This window comes from Megalobrama amblycephala, linkage group LG4 (genome assembly GCF_018812025.1).
Source record: "Megalobrama amblycephala isolate DHTTF-2021 linkage group LG4, ASM1881202v1, whole genome shotgun sequence".
Lineage (NCBI taxonomy): Eukaryota > Metazoa > Chordata > Actinopteri > Cypriniformes > Xenocyprididae > Megalobrama > Megalobrama amblycephala.
This window is the reverse complement of record NC_063047.1, coordinates 31,898,921-31,926,903: the sequence shown is the minus strand read 5'-3', so window position 1 is coordinate 31,926,903 and position 27,983 is coordinate 31,898,921. Positions and strand designations below refer to the sequence as shown.

Below are 27,983 nucleotides of genomic sequence, written 5' to 3'. Positions count from 1 at the left end.
AGGTTCTCCAGAGCTCCTGACAGGCGTACAGTAACATGACAGCAGCTAGCAAACATCATCTGCCTGGCTGAACGACGTTATGGTTTCGCTAGCTGTGTGTTTTTGTCCTATTTTTGATTAATTTTTCCTCAGTTGCACACAGCCACAGCTTAGCATGTGCAACTAGAGCTGTTTAATAAGTAGCCAGATCGTCTGTCACGCTTGAAATATCGAAACCAGCGATTGTTTGGACTTTTGGAGGCCGTGTATTGTATTTTAAAGCCTATTTTCAACGCTATTTTTTTCAACGGTCAAAATCAAGATTTTTCCTTTTTTGTTATACAACATAATATTGCCTACCACCTCGCTGGACAGGCATATCAAAACGTTTTTTTTTTTTACAACAACAACAACAACAAGGAATTGGGGTTGAACGCTGTTTGTTTTCCAGCCAGCAACCAGCACAGCAGCACCAAAGCTAAAGAAAATTAACAAAAAATATCACCAGCTGCTCAAATACACTTTTTTTGTGTGACAAGCTATACAATCTGGCAACCAGTACCCTCATCAGATCGGTCTGTCCGAGCTGTCAATCCAGTATTTTTTGCCTCTTTTTTTCTCAGACTCGACGATGGTCTCTAGTTAGCAGCGTTTGCTGTCAGTATCACAGCCTAAAAATTGACCAAGTGCAGAACTAATGCTGTGAGCTCTTATCTGTTTGACAGCTCATCTATAAAAGTCTTTAGACCTTCCTGAGTGTCACCACTTACATGCTTTCAGGAAGAGTTGCCAGATTTTGCAAACCTGGAAGGTTTTGTTGATGTTGTTGTTCGTGTCGTGTTTTTCTCACAATTTTAACATTTGTTGTCCAATATCTCGTTTAATATGAACATGACTAGTTAATTTAGTTATTTTTTGGCAGCTGAGGGACATTTTTATTCGTTTTTTTTTTATCATACAGCTATTTGGGAACCAGCGTGTTTATTTGTTAGATTTTTCTTACTCCCCATTTTTTTTTACACATTTTATCAACAAGCCCCATATCTAAACATTTCCCTCGCTGCCTTATACTAAAAAAAATATTTTGTAAAATCGTCTGACTGGATTTTTCTTACTCTAAACGCTGGAGGAGGAAGAAGCGTGAAGGAACGAAAGGCTGCTGCTTGTTTTGTTTTTTTTTTCCTCGTTTATTTCTGACCCCTTTTTATCGGTGTTTATTGCCTAAAATGACGGCTATTGAGAAACTACAGATGTTGATCGAAGCAGCTGAATATCTTGATCGAAGAGAAAGAGGTAAAGTGACGTATTATATATATATATATATACACACACACACACACAAACATATATTATTATATTTTGGCATGCAAATTAATCCTGACACTGTTGCTACGGTGCTTGTCTGCTATATATATAAATATATATATATAAAAAGGGGCTTCGACCTATTTATTAGAAGTCAATGCATGATATGCAGTCGGGTTTTTTTCCGTTGTTATGACATTTGGGGAAGATCAAGACATGGAGAAGTGGCCACTTCAGCTGTCTGAGACTGTGTGCTGGTCAGTCACCATACACTTGTCTTTTACAGGGGACACTAATGTGTTGTTAACGCTCTCTAGGGATAAAACCCAAGCGAATATGGCATATATATATTTTTTAATGGTGCTTGATGACATATTTGTGTGCATATGTGGAAGTGAAATGCATTTTTCAAGCACTGCTGTTGGTTTACAGTGGAGGGTTTCCTGGTGCATCCCCCTTCCCCCCTATCTGTTGTGGTTCGGCTGGCTACTGGGTTTACTCCAGTTCAGATGACATCATTGACCCAAAAGCAAGACATTTGTCAAGAAATTGTTCCATTATATTGTATAGCATAACCACTTTTCTCCCAGGAACCAAAAAAGTGGTCAATATTTGTAATCAATCGCTTTGATTTTCAGGTAGTCAATGTGCTTTTGTGGTCTAATAATGAGCTTCTAAATGTCTCTGTTTGAATCTGCAGAAGCGGAGCACGGCTATGCCTCCATGTTACCCTTCACCAGCAACAAAGAGAGGGATGGCTTGAAACGAAAAATCAAAAGCAAGAAAAATTGCAGCAGCAGGTACTTCCACCTAGTTTCTACAAAAACGAATCCATCATGACAGATCTGTTAGTGTGCACTGCATGTTTCTCCCTCCGAATCCCAATACGCCCTCTAACCAGGAACATGATTCACACACATCACTTGAAAGGGTCGTGCATCCCGTGAGTGATTTCTAAATTAGCAGACCTGCACATATCTGCGCCGTGTGTGTACGTGACACAAACACACCCACTGATTCATCCCGTGCAGATGCAGTCAGAACACGCCATCCCACATTCAACATGGAGAGAGAGACGTACACTCACATGCTGCTCGATTCTTCCCTGTGACTCTCACCACCCACGTCCTACAGTCACAATTTACTCACTCACTACTCAACACCTCAGATTTCATCAGCATCATCCGATTAGTGGGCCCGGAACTGTCCGTTGCCTGTCAATGTGTGAAATCAGTTGCCTTAAATATTTTTCAAACTAGAGCTGATTACTGTTTTGTTTATTGTAAATTGCTTGTTTACCACCTATTATCAGGCAGTACTGTTTTTTGTTATGTTTACATCAGTAGTGAAGCGTTCAAACTTATGATTGTTAGTTTTGTTGTGTTTGTTAGCATTGTATTTGGCAGTAATTACGCATATCAGTATGAGGTTAAATTAAAATGACATTTAAAAAGTCATCAAAAGAGCAGACATGGTCACAATGAATGCTTTAAAGTTAGCATGAAATTAAATTCACCCCATTTTCTGAATGCATATTATACCTCTTCTTGTGAACAATGAATCCATGCATGAAAGAAAAAAATGGATCTGGTGATGTTTAATTAAAATGTCATAACTGGAGCTTCTCTCTGGCGACACTCTTAGTCTGCTTAAACCCCACAAACTCGCGTTCATCTTCAAAGTCCAATCAACATCAATGCATCGAAAAAGGAAGTCCCTGTCCTCTTCTTTTTTTTTTTCGATAATCCACTACATTCAGATGTACGTCACAAAACCAGAGAAAAGCCACTTCCGTTTCATTGCAGCTTTAAGGAGAAAATCATCAGTATTCCAGCTTTATGCCAGCTACCAGCTACAAGCTGATCACAACATTGCAAATTCTGACTTGAAGCAAAAAATGTATTTGAAAATCAGACAAAAACAGCTTTAATGAGGGGAAAGAACTACAATCCCATGAAGCATTGTTATTTTCATCAAGAGGTGCATCAATTTTTTGGTCAAGATCTTGTATCGACAATGCAAGAGATGAGCACATCCCAAAGATTTTCAATGAATTTAAAGGGATAGTTCACCCAAAAATTTAAATTATTCCATGATTTACTCACCCTCAGAAAAACACAATCGGAGATATATTTAAAAAATATCCTTAGTCCTCCAAGGTTTATAATAGTTGTGAATGGTAACCCAAATTCTGAAAAAGAAGTCATCCATACAACTCCAAGGGGGTTAATAAAGGCCTAATAAAGGCCGTTTGTGTAAGACAAGTATCCTTATTTAAAACTTTATAAACAGCCATATGCATTTGAGGTACGTCCAAAAAGCGCTTACTTCTACGACGTAGTACACAGCGACATGACGTACTATGCTTTATAAATTATAAACCTTGGAGGACTAAGGATTTTTTAAAATATATCTCCGATTTTGTTCATCTGAAAGAAGATAAACACCTAGGATGGTTTGAGGGTGAGTTTTTTTGTGTGAACTGTCTCTTTAAGGTCAGGACTCAGGTGCCAATTCATGTTTGAAAATGATTCTTCATGGTCCCTCCCAACCATTCTTTCACAATTTGAGCCTGATGAATCTTGGCTTTGTCATCCTGGCCATGATATATCTTCCTAAATGGTTGTTTAAGAAATAAAAAGCTACACACTCCATCAATTAGGGTTAAAAGAACTGTTGCCAAACATATAACGTGCTTGAAACATAATAATCACAGCAATAATGATCCAGTCATAGACTCTTAATATTTACCAAATTTAAATTTACCAATTTTTTTTTTTTGGCCGGGCAGTATATATAATAACTGCTTCATGAGAAAAGTTAGCACTAAGGAGTTATTTTGATGAGATTCTCTGATTGGTGGAGATTTCTTTGCAGAATCATGGGTAATGTAGTTTTTCACCAGGAATTCTGCTGTTAAACACAATTATTAAAAAAAAAAAAGCTGAAATAATACAGGTTGATGGCTTTAACAAAAGCATATACCATTGTTTAACAACCTTGTTGCTTACAGTAGGTCTGTCTTTAAAGGTTTATCAGTTTTCATTCAAAATCGATTGTGAAACAATGGAATGGAAGCACAGTGAAATCACATTGATCCATATACACATAACTGTATATTAAACATCAGATATGTTCTTATTGGCTAATTACGTGTCTGGTTAGGATGCAGTGTTACTCTGAATCTGACTGGTCTGATAAAGGTAAGCAGGGCTTTAGGGACAGATAAACTTTATTCTTACACTAAGGGGAGATCTTTTAACTGTAGATGATTGACAGCACATGTCGTTGTCATACTTGATACTGCATATGATACTGATTCACAGCCACAAGGTCCCTCTTAAACGGGTCAGCATAGGGTCACATAAGCTGCTGCTTCTGAATCATGGAGATGAACCATTTTAGGAATATGACCTTGGATAAAAGTCTAGTTATTGTGTGACCCTGCATGTTAAGAACAGTCCCCAAGTCTAAACTGTGTCTGGATGTTTGTGTGGCTTGTAACTGGATATTAAGACCTAACAAGGAGCACTGGGTTTGTAGCTATTTATATACGGGCGTATGGGGTGTACAGAGGAAGTTGTTGTATGAATGTTGGTTTAGTTTATAAAGAAAACATAGGAGCTGTCTTTTTAATGTAACAGGTCTCTAGACATGCCATTGCAGAGTACTCACTCAACATTTGTTGCTATCATCTTATAATAAGGGAACGTATTTAATCCATCCTTGCTGAATAAAAGTATGAATTTTATTCATACCAAACAGTATGTATAGTTACCTTACCATGAAATCAAAATTGACAATTTTTTATGTTTTACAAAATGTTGCAGTTTTTATTATAAATGATTAATTGGTGCACATCTTTTTTTTTTTTTTATCCATATGGCCTTGTAATCTTTAATTAAAAACATTAACCTCCCCTCCCCCTCCAAATGACATCTGTTCTCTTCATGACGTGAGTCTGCGGAGGGTGGGACTAAATATCCTCCACAACTGAGTTCCATTTAGTTAGCAATGACCAACTTCCTATGATTTAATCAATTCACAAATATGAAATCAAGTTCCACCCCAAATTTTTTCTCACCCCAGAAGCCGTCACTATAGAGAAGAAAAGACTATCGCGACTTCCAATTCATGCTGATTTAAAAGGGATAGTTCACCCAAAAATGAAAGATCTGTCATCATTTACTCACCCTCAAGTTGTTCCAAACCTGTATGAATTTCTTTCTTCTGCTGAACACAAAAGAAGATATTTTGAAGAATGTCAGTAACTGAACAGTTGACACTGACTTCCCTTGCCCATCAACTGTTCGGTTACCCATATTCTTCAAAATATCTCTTGTGATCAGCAGAAGAAAGAAACAACTTGAGGGTGGGTAAATGATGACAGATCTCTTATTTTTGGGTGAACTATCCCTTTAACAGTAGCGTATACAAAAAATATGGCTAGTTAGACATTTTGTGGCCTCTATTTTGATGTACTCATCATTGATAGGGTTGACAAAAAGGACTATTGCAAGTAGTCACTACAATATTTTCTGTTGCTATAAGTATCGAAGCTGAAGTCCTGTTCCACTCTTTGACTCAGCAGTTTAAACACAATATGATACCATGATGTGCTTATCCTCCATTAACTGCTATAGACATGAAAAGATGTCTTTAATTTCTGTAAATTATATGTTGCAATATTTTATTTGCATATTGCATATGCAATGCATGTTACATTTCTTTTAAGAATAGCAGGTGTTGGAAAGCAAGTGGGTGCAAAATGACTTGCTATTAAAAAACTTGATCATAATCTGGCTGCAGTGAACTTGAGCATACATTAAAAAAAAAAAGATCAAACTAGTATATCAAGGAGTTTTGGTGCACCAAATGCATCAGAAATCATTCGCACAGCCTGCAAGTAACCTACATTCACTACACCAGCGCTGGTGTTAATGCATCATGCATGAATCGCTTTTACTCTAGAACACGACCAGTGTTTCTGCACTGAATAAACTCCTCACATCTCTCCAACTGCATGCCTGACTCATAAGACGGCTCTCCCGATTATTCACACCACTTGGAGGATGGAAAGTCATTCAGTCGCCTGAGCCATGAGTGTGCATTCGATGATAGAGCTACTGAAAAGCATCTCAGGAATGCTGTTTACGTTGAGTGTGTGTGTTGTGTAAAACCTTTATTATATGTAGGTCAAGTGGATCTCCTACATAGTGGATCTCCCTTGCAAACCTGCCTTCCCCTCCAGCTTTACGTGGTTGCATTTCCTGATGGATCGTGGGGGAAGGGTGGCAGTGTGTGTCCCTGATCTGTGTATGTGTGAGAGTGGTGGGCTGGTGCCTCCTCTCCCCCTCCCCCTCATCTCTTCTCCTCGATCCAGGCAACCAGCGCAGCTTGAACACCCCCATTATATATATGACAGTGCTCCTCCTACCTCTCGCTTATATTCAGACGGTATGTGGGCTAATGCACATAGCAGCAGTCGTGGGTTCTCCTCTTGTTCCTATATGAATGTGTGCACTGGTGCCATATTTTAAGTCCTTTGTGTATTCACTATGCTGTTCTAATGCTGTGTGGGTAACACAATGTTATGCCTTCGAGTCATTACAAGATGAACTGGATGTATATGCAGCTAATCGGACCAGATATGTTGTAAGAAACTGGCCTTTTATGTGTTGGAACAGGTGGTCTGGCAAGTACAGTAGCAACGAGGGGAGTCAACTTGGCACAGCCATACGAGCTGTTATGTCACTGGTATCCGTCGATCCCCCACACCAACCCCCCAAAATCCACCTCCTGAGCGAGATGCCAGCTGAGCAGATCAGCTGATCTCTTTGCATGGGCGCACTAATGTTAGAAAGCTTGTTTATAAATTTAACCAGCCAGTCTCAAAACATTCAGAAAGAGCAATTATGGACCTTAGTCAAGGTAGACTTGTCCGTATATCCTTCACAGCTTTGTCAAATTACATATGTTGTCTACACAGATAAAGGGCCATAAACGATAAGAAGCGTTTTGAAGTTTTCTTTAAGGGAGTACAGTTATTGTGAGACTCTGAGATGAGAAGTCTTCTGCTCCAACATCGGAGGTATTTTGAGAGTGAGGGTTACTGCCGAAGGGGTCATGAGGTCAGTTTGAAGGATAGATGAATGAGAGCGAGATGATACGATCCTTCTGAGTTCTCTTTTCGAGTCCCAGTACACTTTGCAGGTTCTGATGTTTGCAGTGTTCTAACCCTGACCCATGCTCTAGTGCCCATGTAAGCTCTTGGACAGGTAGCATTCCAAGTTGCAGGTCCACCTTCTACAGGGAGTGCAGAATTATTAGGCAAGTTGATTTTCTGATCATATTTTTTTTCCAAGCACATTTTACCATTTCCAATCCACATCAATCTTAATAACTCCTATTAATATTGTTTTTAATCATTTATAAGTGATATTTAATTGTTCATGAAGGCTGGAAATGAAAAATGCCTTATATTCAGGTGTGCAGAATTATTAGGCAAGTTTTCTTTTACAGGCAAAATGAGCCAAAAAAGAGATTTAACTCAGACTGAAAAGTCAAAAATTATTAAATACTCATGAGAAGGACACAATACTAATGCAATACTAGAAATTGCAAAGTTAAAGCATGACCAAAGGACAGCAAAATGCTCATTGGGTCAGCGGGGTCATACAAAAACAGGTGGAAAAGAAAAGACACGTTAACAGCAAAATAATTAAGAATTAAGGTGAAGAATTAAGTGTGAAACCATCAGGAACCCTTTAGTCTCCAGTGACACCATTTTCCAGAACTGCAACCTACCTGGAGTCTCCAGAAGTGCAAGGTGTCAGGATCTCAGAGACTTAGGTAAGCTAAAGAATCCTAAAAAATGACCCGCTCTTAATAAGAATCACAAGCTGAAGTGTTATAAAATACATGAAGACGGGGTTTTTATAGGCCTTATAGACACACAGATTGAGAGTGACTTCTGAAGGACCAGCACCACATCCTCTTGTACCACTGTTTGAAGAATTTATCTTCCAGAATCTGGCAGTAAGTTTTGGAAGATCATTTTTAGTCCATCTCTGCAAGATGGACATTTCAGGATAAGAGATGGACTAAAGGTGAACTCCCACACCTTACTGCCAGATTCTAAAGGGTTCCTGATGGTTTCACACTTAATTCTTCACCTTAATTCTTAATTATTTTTCTGTTAACGTGTCTTTTCTTTTCCACTTGTTTTTGTATGACCCCGCTGACCCAATGAGCATTTTGCTGTCCCTTGGTCATGCTTTAACTTTGCAATTTCTAGTATTGCATTAGTATTGTGTCCTTCTCATGAGTATTTAATAATTTTTGACTTTTCAGTCTGAGTTAAATCTCTTTTTTGGCTCATTTTGCCTGTAAAAGAAAACTTGCCTAATAATTCTGCACACCTGAATATAAGGCATTTTTCATTTCCAGCCTTCATGAACAATTAAATATCACTTATAAATGATTAAAAACAATATTAATAGGAGTTATTAAGATTGATGTGGATTGGAAATGGTAAAATGTGCTTGGAAAAAAAATATGATCAGAAAATCAACTTGCCTAATAATTCTGCACTCCCTGTACATTTTACACAGTTCCAATCCACTAATTTGATTGGGCAAGAGTGTTGAGTTGCTGATATACAGAAATGCTGCCTTCAAATTTCCTGGGAAAGTTCTTTCTTTTTCATTTCGGAAATCGTTATCATAATTATGATGTGTGTTTGTTTGTTTTTTTTGCTTTATTTTAAATATATCTAGTTAGTGACAGAGTGCAAGCATATTTGTCTAAAATAATTCTGTATTTTCAGCTTCAGAATCATGAATATTTTTATTCTGTTGTCAACATTGTCCTGTGCATTGCAAGTCCAAGTCTATTCATTTCCACCCCCAGTGTAATACCAAATTTAGCATTTTAATCAATAGTACTTTTTTGTATCAAAATAATATCAGTATATCGTGATATGTATGGAATCGTGACATGAGGGTATCACATTAAAATTGAGGACTCATTAAAATTGATCAAAAGAAACAAAATACATGTACAAGTTACAATGACACAAAAATATTTAAAATAAATGCTCTTTTTTTTTAACTTTCTATTCATCAAATAATCCTGATAAAAATAAGAAATCTCACCTGAGCACCAGATTAGCGTGGCTGCTGAAAATTCAGCTTTGTCATTATAAAAATAAATTACTTTTTAAAATATATTTAAACAGGCAAGGCAATTTTATTTATATTGCACGTTTCATACACAACGGTAATTCAAAATGCTTTACATAAAGAAGAAACAAATACATTAAAATAAAACTGGAATGCATAAAAAAGAAAGAAAAATAACAGTAAAAGCAGAGAATATCCCTGTCTGTATAGAAGAGTCAGGGAGTTTCAGTCAGAATATTTGTAGCCACCAGGGCTAACTTAACTTTATCAATAGAAAATAGAAAAGTGTCATTTTATATTGTAATAATATTTCACAATACTACGGTTTTACGGCATTTTTGCTCAAATAATTGCAGCTTTGGTGAGCATAAGAGACTTCTTTCAGAATTGTTTAAAAAATCTTACCAACGCCAAACATTTGAATGAAAGTGTAATTTTTCTCTTTTCCACTTCCTAACAAAGGAAGCTTTTTAGCAAGACTACAGTAAACTGAAAAGCAAGAGATGTGCATTAAGTATATAAGTAACTCCAGATTCACACATACTCCATTTGCAGTGCGTATGCAGGAGCAGCACATGCTCGTGTGCTTTCACATATGCCATGATTGCAGTGCGCAACTGATCCGTGGCTATATAGCACAAACACAACATTTATTCAATATTTTTATTTCAAATCCAAAAGTTGTCACTAAAAAGTTTTGTCAGCATTGAGATTCTCTTTGTACATAGTACAGTTATACAATCACAGTTATACAAAAGACTTATTCACGTTTAAACACACTAAATTTAAACAACGTATTATTCAATGCATTACTTCTATAAAATTTTATATATTAAGTTGCTCAAGCAAGGGAAAACATTTAAATACAGACTCTTTCTTATGTTAAAATCACAAACATTTTAAAAAGAAAACTCACAATTGACAAAAACAAATGACTTTCATGCCTTTTCTTTTTAATTTAAATCTTTATACAAGAAATTCTGCGGGTCATACAGAACTTTTTTTTTTTTTTTTTTCTTCACCTCCACAAAGAGATGAGTGCCACCATCCATTATGCCCCCTTGTTGAGGTAAGGTGTAGTTTACCTTGCTTTACCCTGGGCAAAAAGCCATATGTTGGCTGTGAAACACAGTAGAGTTTTATTATATGCATTTATGGTGAAAGTACTACATATTCATGCTAATACATGTTAATTTTTTATGCGAACAGTGCGCTGTCACTTTAATTCAGCGTGTGCAGCACAGCAAAAACAGACTGTGCATAAATGATCGCTCCTGCAACGCAACGCTCCTGGAACGCATTGCTGGACCGCATCCGTGTGCCTTGTGTACACTCTAACCTATTAAAATGGGCACTGAAAAAAAAATATGCACCCATACACACTGCAAGAACCTGGCGTAAAGCTTAATTTGCGTTTTATCATTCTTGTGGTGCCTTTGAGAATAATGGGATGTGTCATATTTTCAACTGTAAGTAAAATGCAAATCTAAATTGTACAGTCAGCATTCACATTTTGAATGGAAAACAAGCTCCCAATGGTAGCTATGACGTTGTGGTGCATTCATGTGCGCTAATCTCATGAATTTTATCATCAGTTTGTTATGACTTTAAGGCAGCAAAAACGATATTGGACTTCTTGTCTATTGAGCTCTTGTTTTCCCTCATCTTTCTCTCCTCTGCTTTGCCTCTCTTTCACTTCTCTGTTGATCTAGAAATGGCCTCTGTGAAGCGAGCCTTCATTCACATGGTGTGTGAGGACTCTACCCCCCACCACCGTCTTGTGTCTCAGGCTTGTGTTTCTAGTTACTGTTGCTAAGCAGGGCCAAGGGCCTCTATGTATTTTGCGAACGTAGCGAGAGAGAGAGAGACACACACAGAGGACAGAGTACATTTGCGATCAGTAATTAGCATTTTGGCAACTCCTGCATCCACTAAACAAGCCCAGAGGCCCTTAAAATCTTGGAGTTTGTTCCTATATAGCCTTTACAACACGTACACACACAGACACCAGTTCACCTTTGTACTGAACATTCAAATCAGCAGTGAGCACAGTGGTCTCTGTGTGCCTTTCAGTCCTAAGAACATGGAGGTGATGTTGGAGCCTTAGCCTGTCCATTAGTTCAGGGGGGTTTAACCCCCCCCCCTGAAGTTGAGTCCCCAAATATGAGGATCCCCTTGTAAGGGGAGTTATTTATTTTATTTTTATTTATTATATTGTGTGAAAAATATGTGATATCATGGAGATGACATTTATTTCCCCCTAAAATGTAATAATTGGCTTCTAAATTGTCATTTTGTTAAATAACATTGAAAAAATATTAAAATATTGTCTGTAAAATATTTATAATAGTTGACAGTCTATATAATATTTATATTCTTAATATATGCCTAAACATTTGATTTATTATTTTAATATTAAAATATTACTTTAAAATATTTTTATTTTTAAACTAATTTAAAATTTGCTTTAATTTCCTGTGTCATTTCCTCTATCTGACTGAATATAAAAACTAGTTTTTAACATTTTTCTATTAAAACTGCTGATATAATGCTAAGTTGTTGTGGGCAGTTGCCAGGGCATTACTGCATGTGACATTCCCGCACGCATCAAGCATACATGCTTGAGCTTCCGTTTACCACAACTGATGTGTGAATGATGAATATTTATATGTGAATAAAGGCCTAAATTCAGTCTGTTCATCATATAAAGCAATCTTGTCTCTTGAGAAAATTTGGATTAAAGCTCTCAATTCATATGGATTAATTTTACAATCTCTTTATGAACTTTTTGAAGCGTCAAAGTGGTAGTTGTGTAGCTATCACCAGAGGGACAGAAAGCTCTCAGATTTTAACCTAAATTTAAGAATCTATCTGCTATCAATGCCAAGCTCATGGGTTTGATTACCAGTGAATGCATGAACTGATTAAATGTAATGCAAGTCGTTTTAGATAAAAACGTCTGCCAAATGCATAAATGTAAATAAAAAAATTCCTAACATCTTCCTCTTTCTGTCTCTGCAGGTCTACACACAACGAGATGGAGAAGAACAGGTATGTTCATAACCTTCATGCTATTGTCACAGTTGTTAGTTCTTATCTGTAAGCTTGCAGGATTATACCTCATTACACCCTTGCTGATAAGATTAAGATTAAACTTCTGTAATTAAAAGCTAAATGACCAGGGAATGTGACCGAATGCCATATTTCAGACTTTTTGGAGCCGTTTCTTTTCACGTGTGTCCACTAGCACCCAGATGTTGCTCAGAGATAAGTATTAAGGTCAGTCAATCGGCTGATGTATACATTCAGCTTTGACCTAGAGATAAACCCTCAATAAATGGGTGACCTGAAATATTGAATGAGAAAGATCTCGCTAATGAACCAGGCTTAACGTCTCCGTCACCAGCGCGATGTAGGTTTGGGTAACACGCACCGAGCTCTGAGCTCATCTTGCCCGAACGCGTTGAATAATACATGCTGTCAGGCTTAGCAATAAGCAAAACCAGGGTGTCTGGACTTTGACTTTACACTCCTAACAATGCACACAGCTTAAGATGCACACCCCTCCCATTCGTGCCTAGGGAAGTGTGTCTCTTTCTGCATACATCAGACTGAAGCTCTGAGGTCACAGTGCTCTGGACAACTGATCTGCTATTCATTTCTGAAGAGTGGCTTTCATCTATGGTTTAGAAAAATCCAGCCAAAGAAGGAAAACGAGGCTCCCCATGTCTATGCTTTTGTTTCACACTGGCTCAAAATGGAGTCCAGTGTTGATATTCATAAAGCAACTCGAGTGGGAGTGCATTTGTGATGCAGATTTGAATAAATGGCCAACATGTCTGATGTGAGACCAGCACAGCTGTGTTTTGATGATTCATGTGGCCGTGAACTTCTCTGGTTCAAAAAAAATATAACAAGGCTAGTACTGTGGCCTAGTAGTTATTCAACATTAAGCCATGGCGCTTGTGCAGATATTGCAACAAATGATGATGCATTACATTTGTTACATTTGTCCCAGTGACCTCAATGTCACACATGGCATGCATTTTTACCCTGCACCAGTTATGGGCCAAATGTCATACACACACTCACCCTATAGGCAGAGGGACAGGCTGTTTTTATAGTTTAACAGTGCAGGGTTGCCTAAGAGAATATGCAAACAACTGCTGTAAACAATGTTTTTTCAGTCAACAGGAGCCACAATAGCAGACACACACCATCTCAAACATAAGCACAGGTTAAATTTGCCTGCAAGGCGGTGTGTTTGTTCTCAAGATGGACTTCGCATAGCCGTGGCCTGTTTGTCTTGAGAGAGGGTTTAGATCTGAAACCTGAGCTCCAGGCCGCTACACAGGCCTTGGCATGTACTGTTCTCCAGTGGGGTTAAGACAATTACTTAGAGGTCAGAAGTCAAAGGCCGGGAGAGGATGGTGATTTATGCTAAAAGTCATATGGTCGAATAGAGAGAGGCTGACCTGTTTAAAGGATCATGGTAGAACAGATATAGCGTGTCCCACAGAACTGGGGTGTTTTTTTTTTTTTTGGTAGAGACAGTTCATGCTGTGACTCTGGACAGGGAATATCCTGTTCCATATGCAATACCATTCAAAAGCTTGGGGGTTGCTTGAATTTTTAAAAAAAATTTTTTAAAAGAGGTCTCTAATGCTCACCAATGCTGTATTTATTCGATCAAAAATGCAGCAATATAGTGAAATATTATTACTATTTAAAATAAGCTGAATTTTCAGCATCATTACTCCAGTCTTCACTGTCACATGATCCTTCAGAAATCATTTTAAGAAACATTTGTTGAAAACAGTTGTGCCGATTAATATTTTTGTGAGACCAATTTTTTTTTTTTAGGATTCTTTGATTAATAGTTCAAAGTTGAATGCATCCTTAAAATAAAAATATTGACTTCTTAAAAAAAAAAAAAAAAAAAATGACCCTAAACTTTCAAACACTACGTACGAGGAGAGAAAACGGATGAGAAAGAGAAACTAATCTGAGCGTACTGTGACTGACCCCGTGACAGCAACACCCATTGTGTGTAAATGGCGGACGGCATACGCAGTCTGTATTTGCTTAACAAACACCAGGCCACTTAGGTTATGTCACCACTTTGGTGGCAAATTCTGAAGTTATGTAATAGTATTCCCGACCTTCAGACCACTTAAGCGTCGAGCAGTGGTGCAAACATTACCCTTTGTCTGGGTGTGTTCTCCAGCGCTTGTTGCTGGAGAGGCAGGTGTACACACAACCTTGTTCTTTGGCAGTATGATATTGCTCTTATTTACCCTGTGTTTGCACATTCATTTTAATAATTTGCTTTGAACTGGCCTTGAACTGCTGCAGCAACATTTAAAGGGTTAGTTCACCCAAAAATGAAAATTCTGTCATTAATTTACCCTTATGTCGTTCCAAATCTTCGGAACACAAATGAAGATATTTTTGATGAAATCCGAGAGGGTTTTTTATCTCCCAAGAAAGCAATGATGATCCGGCCAATAATGACAGAAATTTAATTTTTGGGTGAACACTTTAAGAGAAACACAGTTGGACACTATTTCATATCAGTGTTTTCACATTATACTATATTTTTTCACATTATACTATTATATTATAGCATATTTTAGTGTGCATTTTGGTACAACTGGAACCTAGTTTTTTTGTCTCACAGTGCATTAACTAACTCACAGTGCATTAACTAATGATAACAAATACATTATTTGATTTCCATGATGTACTAGTAAATGTTGAAATTAACAGTAGAAGTATTGTTCATTCTTAGTTCATGACAACAAGTAGTTAACTAATGAACCTTATTGTAAAGTGTTACTAAATTATTACATGCTTAACTATAGTAGCTTACGAAGAGCTGCAGCTAACACGTACACACTTATCTGTTGGCAGAACACGCATTGCTAATATGCAGACGTTCATATGCAGCCGCTGAGCAGCAGCAGTAAAATAGTTGGGTTGTGACCCACGCCTCCATACAAATACAGCAGCAAAGCAAAGCAGTCTGCAGTTTCTGGCAGGTTGCATAACAGGTCATGTGGCCGCTGGCACCTATCATCACCACACCCCAGCAGCTGTGAATCCCGTTCGCACACAGGAGAGAGGAAGGAAGTTAGAGTAGCATTTAGCGGAATAAACTTATTGATCTTTATTTAAATAACCGGTGTATTTGTTGTATTCGTACCATGTGAATGCCAGCATAATAATGTCTTGATGTTATATTCATGGGCTTATTCAGTGGCATGTTAGGCATTTCACATTATTAAATAGGACCTATTATGCCCTTTTTCAAAGTCTTAATTGTTTTTTTTTGGGGTCTACTTGAATAGGTTTTCCTGCTTGAATGTTCATAAACACATAATTTTTCACATATTTTACATTGTTGCAGCACCTCTCTGTCAGTGATGCTCTGTTTAGTTCCTGTCTTTATGAAGCCCCTCCTTCCAAAAAAAACAAAAACAATATGCTCTCATTGGTCGGCTGGACAAGTGTGTTTTGATTGGTCGGCCACATTGAGCGTGTTTCAGAAATATCACGCTCCTTAGCATAACCGCGAGTTTCAACACACTAACGCAACTCAACCAGGCCTGAACGTTCCTGGAAGAAAACTCAATGACTGCAATCGAGGCATTTTAGGAAGTTCAAAAAACAGTGTTTACTTGTATAGAGAATAACTCCTTTTGGAGTGACTTTGTGCTTTGTAACTTCGCAGACCTTTTTGATACTTAAACAGACACATTACACACTAAAGAAAGTTGAGAATGTAAAAAGCTGACTTTTTCTTCTGTGTAACAGATTTTTTGAAGAAAATAGTTTGTGCTTTGTTTTTTATCCCATGCAGTTATAATGAACAGAAACTGAACCTTTCTTGCTTCAAAAATGACACAGAATTATGATGAAACTAGTCGGTATGATTCATGCACTATATTCCAAGTCGTTTGAGTTCTTCCTATACTTTTATGTGAGGAAGAAACTGAAATGTATTAAATTTGCAGTCACATTCTTCTTGTTTATATCATTCATGTTGTTTCTACTGCTTATTGAATATGTTGTTGTAGTTGCATTGCTTTGATGACTCACTCTCTTTCTCTCTTTTCCTCACATCAACCACCCAGGAGGGCACATTTACGACTGTGTTTGGAACGCTTGAAATCCCTCGTGCCCTTAGGACCAGACTCAAACAGGCACACAACCCTCAGCCTACTTATGAAGGCTAAGGGATACATCAAGGTATGTGCCAACGTCCCCTTGGTAGTTAATATTGTTTGGTGGCATTAAAGCACAAGAAGATTCTCAGAAGACTGAAATGCAGTGATCCGAAGTGCTTAAAACTTCCTGTGAGCTGCTTAACAGGGTTTTTCCAGGGTCAAAATTGGTCTTGGTGGTGGCGGATGAACACTGTCATTCACACACACACAGTACAAAGTACCCTACCCATGTGAACTGTGAGCCCAGTACTGACAATAAATCCAAAATAAATGCAAAGAAACAGTTTGTAATATTAACTTATCATATTTATTCATGAAATAAAAATAATCACTGTCAGGACTGATCATAAAACAAAGTGCTTAGAACTATTTTATATTTAAAAATCTGTACATTTATATGTAAAAAATCACTGAGTGACTGATTAGTAACTGAAAAGTTAGTAATAAAATGTCCAATATATAACACATTACATAGAAAAAGTGGCAGATGTATTATTTTGCAAGTTACAATGAAAGGATTTGTGAGCATGCAGATCTTGCACTCAACAAAACCACTCCACCGTTTTGAGTGGTGTTAAGTGGATTCTAAAACACAAGATTGGCCATTTCGTTCACAGGCTCAACATATATGTCTGTGATTGGCTTCAAAGCTCAATGCTGCAAAAACTGGTTGTAAATAGAAACCTTTGACGCTCTTCACAGAGCGCTTACACAAACACTCACAGGAGTGTTTTAAAGCAGCTGGCCATCATCACATTAATCTAATAAATGAACAAATAAATATTTGGCAGAACAAAGATTCATTTTGGCAGGCACCAAAAACCCTGTTTAATTAAATTTATAAAATCTTATAATATTCACAATAAACAATTTAGTAACACTTTATAATATGGTTCCATTTGTTAACATTAGTAAACTTTAAAGGAATAGTTCACCCAAAAATGAAAATTCTGTCATCATTTACTCACCCTCAAGTTATTTCAAACCTTTGAGACTTTTTTCAAAAGCCTGGGGCTCAAATCTAGATCTATCTAGATTCCGTGACTCGCCCACTGATCTATATTTTTATTTATATAGATCAGCGACCAGTTTTAGCTACTTTCAGCTGAAAGCAATTGGCAACACTGTCTTTAACTTCTGAATAAAAGTATTAATTTCTTTAAAAAAATCTTGTGTCTTTGCAGAGGTTGGAAGATGGCGAGCGGAAGGCCCAGCACACTATAGACCAGCTGCAAAGAGAACAAAGGCACCTGCGCAGACGCCTGGAGCAGCTGGGTGTGGAACGCACACGTATGGACAGCATGGGCTCCACCATCTCTTCGGATAAATCCGACTCCGACCAAGGTATGTATTCCCGTTTATGGTCAACAAGGGTCTTAAAGTCGTAAGCCTCATTCAGACTATCAGTCCAAACCTGACTTTTTTGCATATCCAATTGGAATCTGATCATATTTAGAAAGTGTGAATGACAAAAAAAATCACATGAAAATTATTTTTTCTAATCCATTTCAAGCTACATTCACATGTGGTTTGAAATCTAATTCAAATGTCATTTCTGGAAATCTGTGTCAGTCTGACAGCTCTGATCAGATTTCGCATAGCTTTTCTGTCTATTTCACTTTCTCAAAATGTAAACGCATCAGATGTCGTTGCAGAACAGGTAGTGTTGCGTTGTCTATGTGCAGGTCACGCAAAAAATGATAATATAATGGAGACATCTCCATGGTCCAATGATAAGGTGTTTTTACTTCTTTCATTGTGTGATGGAAACGGCAGCATGGAATAAAGCCGTGCGTGTTAAGCCGCGGTCACACTAGACTTTGAACGTGCGAAATTTATTCGGATGCTGTCGTGGTACGGTCGTGATATGACGTCATGGTCTACAATGTGTTTTTTATAAACATGAATTCAACACATAACTTAAAGCAATACATTCAAAATGTAAAAATATAGAACCTACTCGACTTTACTGCAAAAAATATAATTCTTTTAATTCAGCCATGCCGTGACGAATCGATCTTCTACTGGTCGCACGTCTTCACGTGATGCGAATTCGCAGGTCAGAGTTCACCAAACTTGAACTTTGGAACGCAGCGAAATGCGAAATTCTTCGCACGAGCTTGCGTTTCCGGTCTGACGCATTCGCATGCGTTTGAATGGAAGTCAATGGAACGAATAGTGCAGTGTGACCGCCCCTTTAGCCTCCTACATTTCTGTTGCTGCTTCATGACATGTAGTAGTCCAGCACAGCAGCTACACATTGTCATATTGTTAGGCATCAAACATGTTTCAAACCGGTCCAACCCGTCCATACCAACACAACATCATTGCCATAGAAACTAAAAACCAACACAGATAATGTGTCAAACGAAAAAGCACCACGGGACACACAAATTGGATATGAACAGTTGCGATACATGGTGTGGACAGTCAATAATTTAGATCAGAATCCAATCGGATTCACAAATAATCAGAATTGGGCTGACTGTTTTAACATAGTCTTAGAGACTTCAAAAGTTATCAGATAACATGTGGTTTAGCATGCATGTTCCAATTCAACTGGCAGAGCCAGACACATAAATTCATGTATGGGTTTTGGTACTTTAATGATTAAGGATTTGGGCTGGTAAACAAAAATCACATGTTTAATCCCAGATAATAGTTGCCCATTAATTTGATTTGTGAGTTTCGACCAAAGATTCACTCCAAGTGTGAAAACAGTCTTTAAAAGACTTGCCATATTCTACCTAGAAAAAAAGATGTATGAGCGGCTCACATGACATCACATCCCATGTAGAATTAGTCACATATGTGCTTAAGTATAAAACCACAGTTTTAAAGGATGAAACGAAAAAGTAAATGTTGCTTCGAACATTTTTCTGTATTATTACATTTTAAAGGGTTAGTTCACCAAAAAATGACAATTCTGTCATCATTTACTCACCTTCATGTCATTCCAAACCTGAAAGTTGTTTGTTCATCTTTTGATTTTGAAAACTTGATTTTGAGTCCAAATTTTCTGAAGAGACTCTTTATGAACAGATTTTATTTTATTAATTTTTTGGTTGAACTTACCCTTTAACCCTTTGACGCGTACGATCACACCGGTGTGATTAGAACGTTCAGTGCAACTGCCAAATTCAAATGTGCGTGCGCGCTTTAACTGGCGCTAAACCAGAGACGGACGCGCGCACCGCTTTTCATATATCACATATATGCAGTGTTTTCAACCAAATAATGTTCATTTCAGGTTTCAGACATTTAAATACACATGAGTACTAACAAAACAATATATTTAGAGTTTGTAAAATACACAATGATGTCTATAGAAGCGGAAATAACAACCCTTTCCATTATAACTTGACAACACGTTTAATTCATATCAGATACACATTGTGAAAGTAACTTAAAAGCTTACTCTATTCTTCCCCAGTTCACCGGCACACTTAGTTTCATGTATTTCGGGAGAAGTGGATAAATTCACGGGTTGTAAATCCAACATATCCGATTCTCTGCGCGGTGCAAACTAACATGGCGGCGCCCATCGCTCATATGGCTCAACTAACACGATCGTTATGTAGGTGTTTAAACAGCAAAACACATCCACTTGCACATATTTGGCAATCGGAATATTAGATATTTCATGCTATAGTTAACAAATTTGTGAATATTTTGAATAAAAAAGGAAAAATTAAATGAAAGCAGATCATCATTCATACAGTGCTGCGGTGTGTCACATAACAAGCAATGACGCGTCACCATGGAAACCATAAAGTGATACGTTCTAAATAACGGTCACCTTAAAAAAACTCACGCTGGGGGGTCAGCCAGTTTGAAACTTAAGACTGTAATTCAAAGCATTTTGATATATTTTTCCTCATGATTTCATTCTTTGGGATTTTCAGTGGCCAGAGCCAATACTCTCAAAATACCAGCCAACTAAATGGTCTGGTTGTTATATCAGTTTATCAGTACATTTTTTGACAGATGTGGGTGCACCTCATGTTTCCTGAGCATGATGAAAAATTTGCAATTGCAAATCATTACAGAATGTCACACATTCCACCTGCCATATCCTTAAAAATTAGCCAAAGTGAGTTTATTTCATACACAATGGTAATTCAAAGTACTTTACATTAAAAAATAATCATAACAAATAACAATAATGTTATGTTTAAAATGTTTTTAAAAGAAATAATAAAAGAGGAGAAAAAATAAATAAGATGATACAGTGCAATCTGTAGGATGCAGCACAGTGCTCATTCAGTTTGGATTTAAATGTAAATGTAAGTTAAATGTAAAATATTAATTACAAAGCAAACATGAATACTAGGGGTGTGACGAGACGGGTAGCTCACGAGACGAGACGAGACACGAGATTCATGAGAACGAGACAAGGTTTTTACACACTATTTTTAAAGGTGCCCTAGAACTTTTTAAAAAAAGATGTAATATAAGTCTAAGGTGTCCCCTGAATGTGTCTGTGAAGTTTCAGCTCAAAATACCCCATAGATTTTTTTTTAATTCATTTTTTTATCTGCCTATTTTGGTAGTGTCTCGTCACACCCCTAATGAATACAGATAGGAAAATTGACAACAGAATACACAAAAGTCAAACAAATGTGGATAGATGGTAAATGTAAAGCTATAGAACAAACATAGGAACTGAACTGTTTGCTTTTGCAACATGTCGAAACGTGTACTGCTTATTTAGTACACATTAAACATAAATGGTGAAGTAGGAATTGTATTCCTTTATTTTAGTAATTCTTGTTTTTATGCATTTGTCACATTGTCATACATGCATTATTTACCTTGAAAACAACCAGATCTATTTGAGGTTTCTAAGAACACTTTAAAAATACCTAAAAGCCCTTTGCTCGTAAAAGGTTTTTTAGTGGAAATGCTTCTACCTCGAACCGGTTGTCATTTACAGACTGTACACTCCCATCACGCACCAGATTCAGGTTCACTTGCGGACACACGGTGGAAGTTGGATGATCACACAGTAGGCTCTCATGGTTTTTCTCAGAATTCAGACAAATAATTGTCTTGGGGAGTTTATTTTGTATATGCTGTGGCCTGTCCTACAAACAGATGGCACGTAGACAGATTGTAGCATGCAGCACTATGATGAATGCTTTAACACATAAATTGGAATGTTGCCATGGAGATAATGGGCCAGATTGACTAAACGTAGCACACTTCAAAATGCACATGAAAATGCTATAACCTTAAAAAACAATCGATTGAAAACAAGTCTTAAACGAAATTACAGCTCACACCATGCAGTTTCCACGTAATTATAAATGATATGCATGTGAATAGATTTTTTAACATTAAAGGAAAAAATGCAGCATAAAATTGGATGAGTATGTGACACAAGAGGAGCATTATCAAGGAAAATTTGGCAGATGATGTTAATATGAATGTTTATTAGGCAAGCTAAATGACACGTCAAAGCAATACTAGATCGCTCCCTTTATGAAAGTGTGCACTGTTGACTGCTTCATTGATTATAGCGTGATCAATCTTGTTTGTCATGTCACCATTACTTGCTTGCAGTGTAGACACACTGTCAGACATGCGTGTCAACCGTCAAACCTTTGTGGTTTGTGTTATTGTCTAAGCAAAGTGTCTTGTGTTTTTACATTTACATTTAGCCTAGAGCTGCATAACAACTATTGTGATAATAATCCATTAACCTATTGATTATTTGAATAAAAAAACACATTTTATTGGGGGAAAAACTACAACCAATAAATGACTAAACTATGAATAATAATAATAAAGAAAAACAACAGGTAATTGCTTCTATTAAGTGTAAATAATATAATGTAATATAATATAATAAATAGTTTTATAAATCATTTAAATTATCTATTTGTAAATTATAATATAACATAATATAATACATATCTTGATAAATTATATATTTTTAATAATAATAATTTATAACATAATATAATGCAATATGATATAATATAGTATAATATGTTAATAAAAAATGATCTTGTGCTTTGAAACACCTTTGTAAGTTTTTTTTTCTTCACAGAAATGCATTTTTTTTCCATTATTGTATAGTGGAATTCACCATCTGTGCATTCACTGTTCATTCAGTATAGTATATATTACATGCTAGCACCATGCTCTACCAGTTTTATTAGGGCCTTTGATTCAAATATCTAATCAAAATTAATCTCATATAATTTTTCATAGTTTTTGTAGATTTTCATAATTGTTTGCTCTCACTCTGCAATAAACTACTGAAAAAGAAGGAATATACAATCCTAAGAATATGAAGTATAAATAATATAAATTGTATTATAATATAATATATAGTTATAATATAATATAATATAATAAACATGTTAAAATAAAATGATCTTTCGCTTGGATTTCAACACCTTTGTAAATACATTTTTTCCACTATTGTATAGTAAAGTCACTTATAGCGCATCCCTGTGCATGGTGCATAGACCCGACTTACTGTTAAAGTCCCCCTGAAATCAAAATCTAAATTTTTTTTTAGCTTTTAGTATTAATATGTTAGCCTTAAGGCAGGGGTCTCAGACTCAAATTGGCCGAGGGCCGTTGCTGTGATTGACACCTCATAGGTGGGCCATTTTAATATTCAAGCGCAAGAAAGCCCAAAATTTCTGAAAATTTACTTTCCTTTGCATTATTTCTCATTTACTTCAAATTTCATTCCTAAACTATTTTCTTAACAAAAAATTTAAACAGCAGTGTCTCTATCATACGGTTTTAAAAGTTAGTGCAAATATTTTCCCTTACTTTATTTTAGCTTAAATAACATCAAAATCTTGCACTGAACAACACTGTACTGAACAAATGCAATCCCTGAATACATTTGTACACAATTCTATTTCTTGCCAGACACCTGGCAGAGCTTGCTCACACAGCTGAGCCACATTTGTCCAAGATGCCGTTTGATCATCGGTAACGGTTATTGGTAGCATTGGACGCGTTTCGGTGGTTTAAATTGACGCTGAGAATAATAATAAAAATAATAATAATTTAGCTGGCTGGATTATGTTTTATTTTTGAGATCAGTTGCGGGCCGGGTGGAGGGGCAGGGCGGGCAATAAATGGCCGCAAGCCAGCAGTTTGAGACCACTGCCTTGTGTTCCAAAACAAAATTCACATTTAGGAGATCTAAGCATTCAAATCTTACAGTCCCTCACTTCCGCAAAACTGGACCACAGATTTTTTATGACATCACATCACACTTCAGCTTCTTGTCAGATCTCCTGTCCAATCAAATGCTCTCTAGAATCTGAAGTCCCGCCCCCTCCTACACAGACGCTAAAGCTGCAGCTGAAATCGGTCATTTGTTCACACATTTACTAGTTTCTACATGGTGAATGGCACATAGTGCACAATATAGAGGATGGGAAACGATTCACTGGCGCTTGTCACTGGCCGAGATGTGGTATAAACAAAACGCCATTGGCTATTTTGAAAAAGGGGCAGAGCTGTTCGATATGTCCCGCCCCATCTTCCTGTTTCAGTTGAAATTATGTCAACACATTGAATAACGCTGTGCGTTCCAAGACACTTCAGCGGGCCTTTAATGAAATGTGTAGATTTTCATTAGCGATAAGTATCAATTTTGTTGTTGTTGCTGCCATTTCAGAGAGACTTTTTACCAAAGTGATTTACTTTGCATTTACAGTATACTAGCACCATGCTCATAAGATGTTCTTTACTTGTGTTTGCTTTGCAGAAGAGGTGGATGTTGACGTGGAAGGAACAGACTATCTGCTGGGAGACCTGGAGTGGAGCACCAGCAGCGTAAGCGACTCGGACGAGCGGGGAAGCTTGCGCAGTAGCTGCAGCGATGAAGGCTATTCCAGTGCCAGTCTCCGTCGCCTCGCCAACCCTCAGGAGAAGAGCCCAGCGCTGGGCTGCAGTCTATAAGAGCACAGATCACCCCGGTTCCTCAGCCGCTCATCTCCCACTACTTCAACCTGAACCTCCAATCACCTTCAGCCAGGTCCTCCTCTAATACTTGAACGGTGTTGTCTCCTTCATGACCGAAACAATGAAAAGGTCTTTCCCTTGCTCTGACAAATCCAGTCTATGCGTGCGAGTGCGAGTCAAGAGGAGGAAGCACGGAGAAAGTATTGGAATTTGGATGTGCCACCCACCATCCAGACCTCATATATGCAGCACTAACTGGGAGAAAAGGCCGACCCTTCGTCACCAAACCACACCAATCCGATCTTCCCACCCATTTGCCTTTGCTCCCATCCCACCATCCTGGAGAGAGGCACACGATTTGGGACATTCTCATTCCCGAAAGACCCTCAAAAGACCCTTAAAGACCTCATAGCCAGATGAAGAATGTGTACCATACCACACCCACTGCCTAGTCACTGTCGCACTCTGGGACAATCGAACCCAGGCTGTCTTACGCAGCCCTTTACGTTCCTTCAATCAAAAACTGAACCGTCCAGACACAGGGCTGGGTCATCTGACCAGTTAGCTAACCAACCAGAGCATGGTATTTTGCACTTAGATGACAACGTCCGAAGGAGTGGCCTTTTTACACTCGTCTGAAGCCAGCTTTGCCTCGTCCCGCGTAATAACCAAGGACCGGATTTGGGAAAGCTGCGAGATCAGAGCAAAAGGGTTACTTCTACCGTACAGGCAAGGATCGCTTTGTGTCAAAAGATGTGCTGTCATGTCGTTTTGTTTTCTAAAACGTCTCTCCGAAGGGACTGCAGCTACTTTAGTGATGTATCAGACGTAGTGTGTTAGCTAGTCTTAAACAAAAAATATCTACCTGCACTGTCTAATACCCGACACTCCCGTCACCGCACGGGCAGAAATCACTGACGTGTTGTTGTTTCCTCCTTTCGTTTTACCCAGCAAGCACTCATAATACTCATGCTGTGCGAAATCATCAGGGCGGTAGCAATACACCCCTCAACTGGACTTACCGACGGATCCCTAAACGAGAAAATCTCTGTTTGTTGTAGTTTTTTAAGCATATGCTATACTTTAAATGCCCCCCCTGTCCTGCCATCTTGAATTTTAGTACTACAACCAAGGGGCGAAACGACTGAAGCGTTTGCAGCATGAGATTCTTCGAATGGTTTGTGGGTTGGGTTTATGAAACGGGGGTGGGAAGAGGGTTGACGTCTGGATCTCAGGTATCTCTTCCTCTCTCTCTAAGGACAGTGGCGTTTTTTTGTGTGTGATGCATCTTCTTCATGTTTGTCCGTTTTCTTTTCTCTCGACTGTTTAGCCCTAGAAGTACAAGGGCAATTCTAGAAGCACATTCCATGGTATAGCAGAGCTTTGCGTTATTGCATGGACTGCAGACACTGATACAAAGGTCTGAGGCTTCAGATTACCTACTGTAGGAGCGACTGAGCCCTCTCTGCTCCTGCGCCATCAGGCTCATTGTAAGAGTGTGAGTGTGTGTGTGTTTGTCGGTGACTGCAGCACTGCATTGCAGTTTCACTCCTGCTACCCAGCTATTTACCATTTCAGCTAAATGTAGTCATGATGTGTATATAGTTCACAGAAAAAGAGAGATATCTACCCTATATGTACGTATATCGATGAAGTATTTATATTTGTTCTACATTATATGTTAAAACATAGACTATAAATATATATATATATATATATATGAGAATATATTTAAGTAGTGTTTGCCTTAGTTGCTTCAGTTCTCCTTATCGTTAGTTTCAATGTGTAGTTGATTTGCACTATATATAGAAACTTATAAATATATACCTATTTTACACATCCTGAATTCTAACTCTGTGCTCGTAGAGCCAAAAAAAACTTTATTTTTTCCTGCACAAAATGAAAGTGTGTCGATTTAAACAAAAAATAATAATAAAAAAAAAAAAAACATAAAAAAGTAATATAAACTGCATTAAAAAATATGATTGGGCGTATTTGTTAGTTTGTTGGTGGCACTGCGATTGTGGAAAGTGGGTGATCAGTAGCCTGTTATTATCGTGCCTGATCGGACTAGGGAGAAGTGTTTTCCTATAACACTAGTGAGTCAAGTGGGTTCTGTAAGGAGCCTAGTGAAGGATCTGTTTGTTTGAATGTACTGTTGCATCACAAAGTGACATCTTGAATTGTAGAATATATAATTTTTTAGACTGATGCACCAAAAATGGAATTTAAACGAATCGGATTGTTCATTCTTTACATATGGAATGCTGCTGTTGGGTAGTTTTAAAAATCTTAAATCCCAAAAAAATATATAAATAAATAAAAAGTATAAAACTTGTGTGAGTTGTAGCCATGAGAGCATTAGAGCACCGTGTATTTTGGAAAGGGGGGAGGGTGGTGTGTACTGTGTATATATACATGTTTGCTAGTTTGTGACGTCACTGTCCACAGACAGAGAGAAAGGGTTTGATTTTTCTTCTATTTTTTTTTATTTTATTTTTTCTCTTTGGGAGGGCAAGGGGTTTGGGTCTGTATGCCTTTTGTATTGTCATGCTTTTTTGTCTTGTTTTTATTTGTTAAAAAGTGTTTTAAAAAGTGCAAACAAAAAGTGAACTTCCTTCTCAAGATTGTGTCTTGTTAAAAATTGGTGTCTTGAAGTTTCTCACAACCCACTCCCAACGAAGTAGACTCTGCTTTCTGTGTAGTTCCACCTTTTTTCCCTCCCGACTTTCTGAGTCTGCGTCACTCCTCTCATATGCCGTCTTCTGTGAACACCAGTGGCGGGACATAGCTAACGTGTTGCACTTATGAATGTTACGTGAAAGACTATATGGTGCTGTCACTCACACAGATGTGAATTCCCGCTTTAACACGAACCCTTACTTTGTCCCGGTGCTGCGCTTGTCACAGTCAATGATGTCACCGCGGGGGGTAGATGTACTTCTTTTGATTTGTATATATTGGTTATGTACCGTACGTAGAGTACGAAACGGCTAAAGCCTTAAGACATACAAATGTATGAAAACAATAGATGTTATCAGAAACTGATGGCTGAAATGAACCCATCGCCAGTCATTCCCACTTATCGTGACTGCGTCTCAGGTGTTTCACACCTTTCCAAATATACATAAAGACACAAACGTGTGCGTGCACACGCTCACCCTTGAACATATACTGCCTCTTGTAAGCTAAACGAAAGAGGCTTATGTCTGTTTTACATCCAATCAAAAATGGACATTTCTATGCTGTTACTTTTTAAGAATTGGGCTACTTTGATGTTGACTGCTAAATATGTGGTTAAAAGGAATGAACTTAAAATAAAAAATGAAAAAAAAAAAAAAAA

General features: G+C 37.6%; 1 protein-coding gene across 1 annotated transcript; it reads left to right on the top strand.

The window, feature by feature from the left end:
* The first annotated feature begins 15 nt into the window (after positions 1 to 15).
* On the top strand, positions 16 to 27,983 carry mxd1 (MAX dimerization protein 1). Its single transcript, XM_048188898.1, has 6 exons — positions 16 to 1,272; positions 1,985 to 2,084; positions 12,489 to 12,518; positions 16,604 to 16,718; positions 17,881 to 18,040; positions 24,444 to 27,983. The coding sequence occupies exons 1-6, from the start codon at positions 1,206 to 1,208 to the stop codon at positions 24,635 to 24,637; spliced, it is 666 nt and encodes a 221-aa protein (XP_048044855.1). The 5' UTR covers positions 16 to 1,205; the 3' UTR covers positions 24,638 to 27,983.

Excerpts from the sequence above, each read along its gene's own strand:
- mxd1 (XM_048188898.1), top strand. The coding sequence starts at position 1,206 with ATGACGGCTATTGAGAAACTACAGATGTTGATCGAAGCAGCTGAATAT. Across the intron at positions 2,085-12,488 it reads AAGAAAAATTGCAGCAGCAG|GTCTACACACAACGAGATGG; the intron begins GTACTTCCACCT and ends CTGTCTCTGCAG. Across the intron at positions 18,041-24,443 it reads TAAATCCGACTCCGACCAAG|AAGAGGTGGATGTTGACGTG; the intron begins GTATGTATTCCC and ends TTTGCTTTGCAG.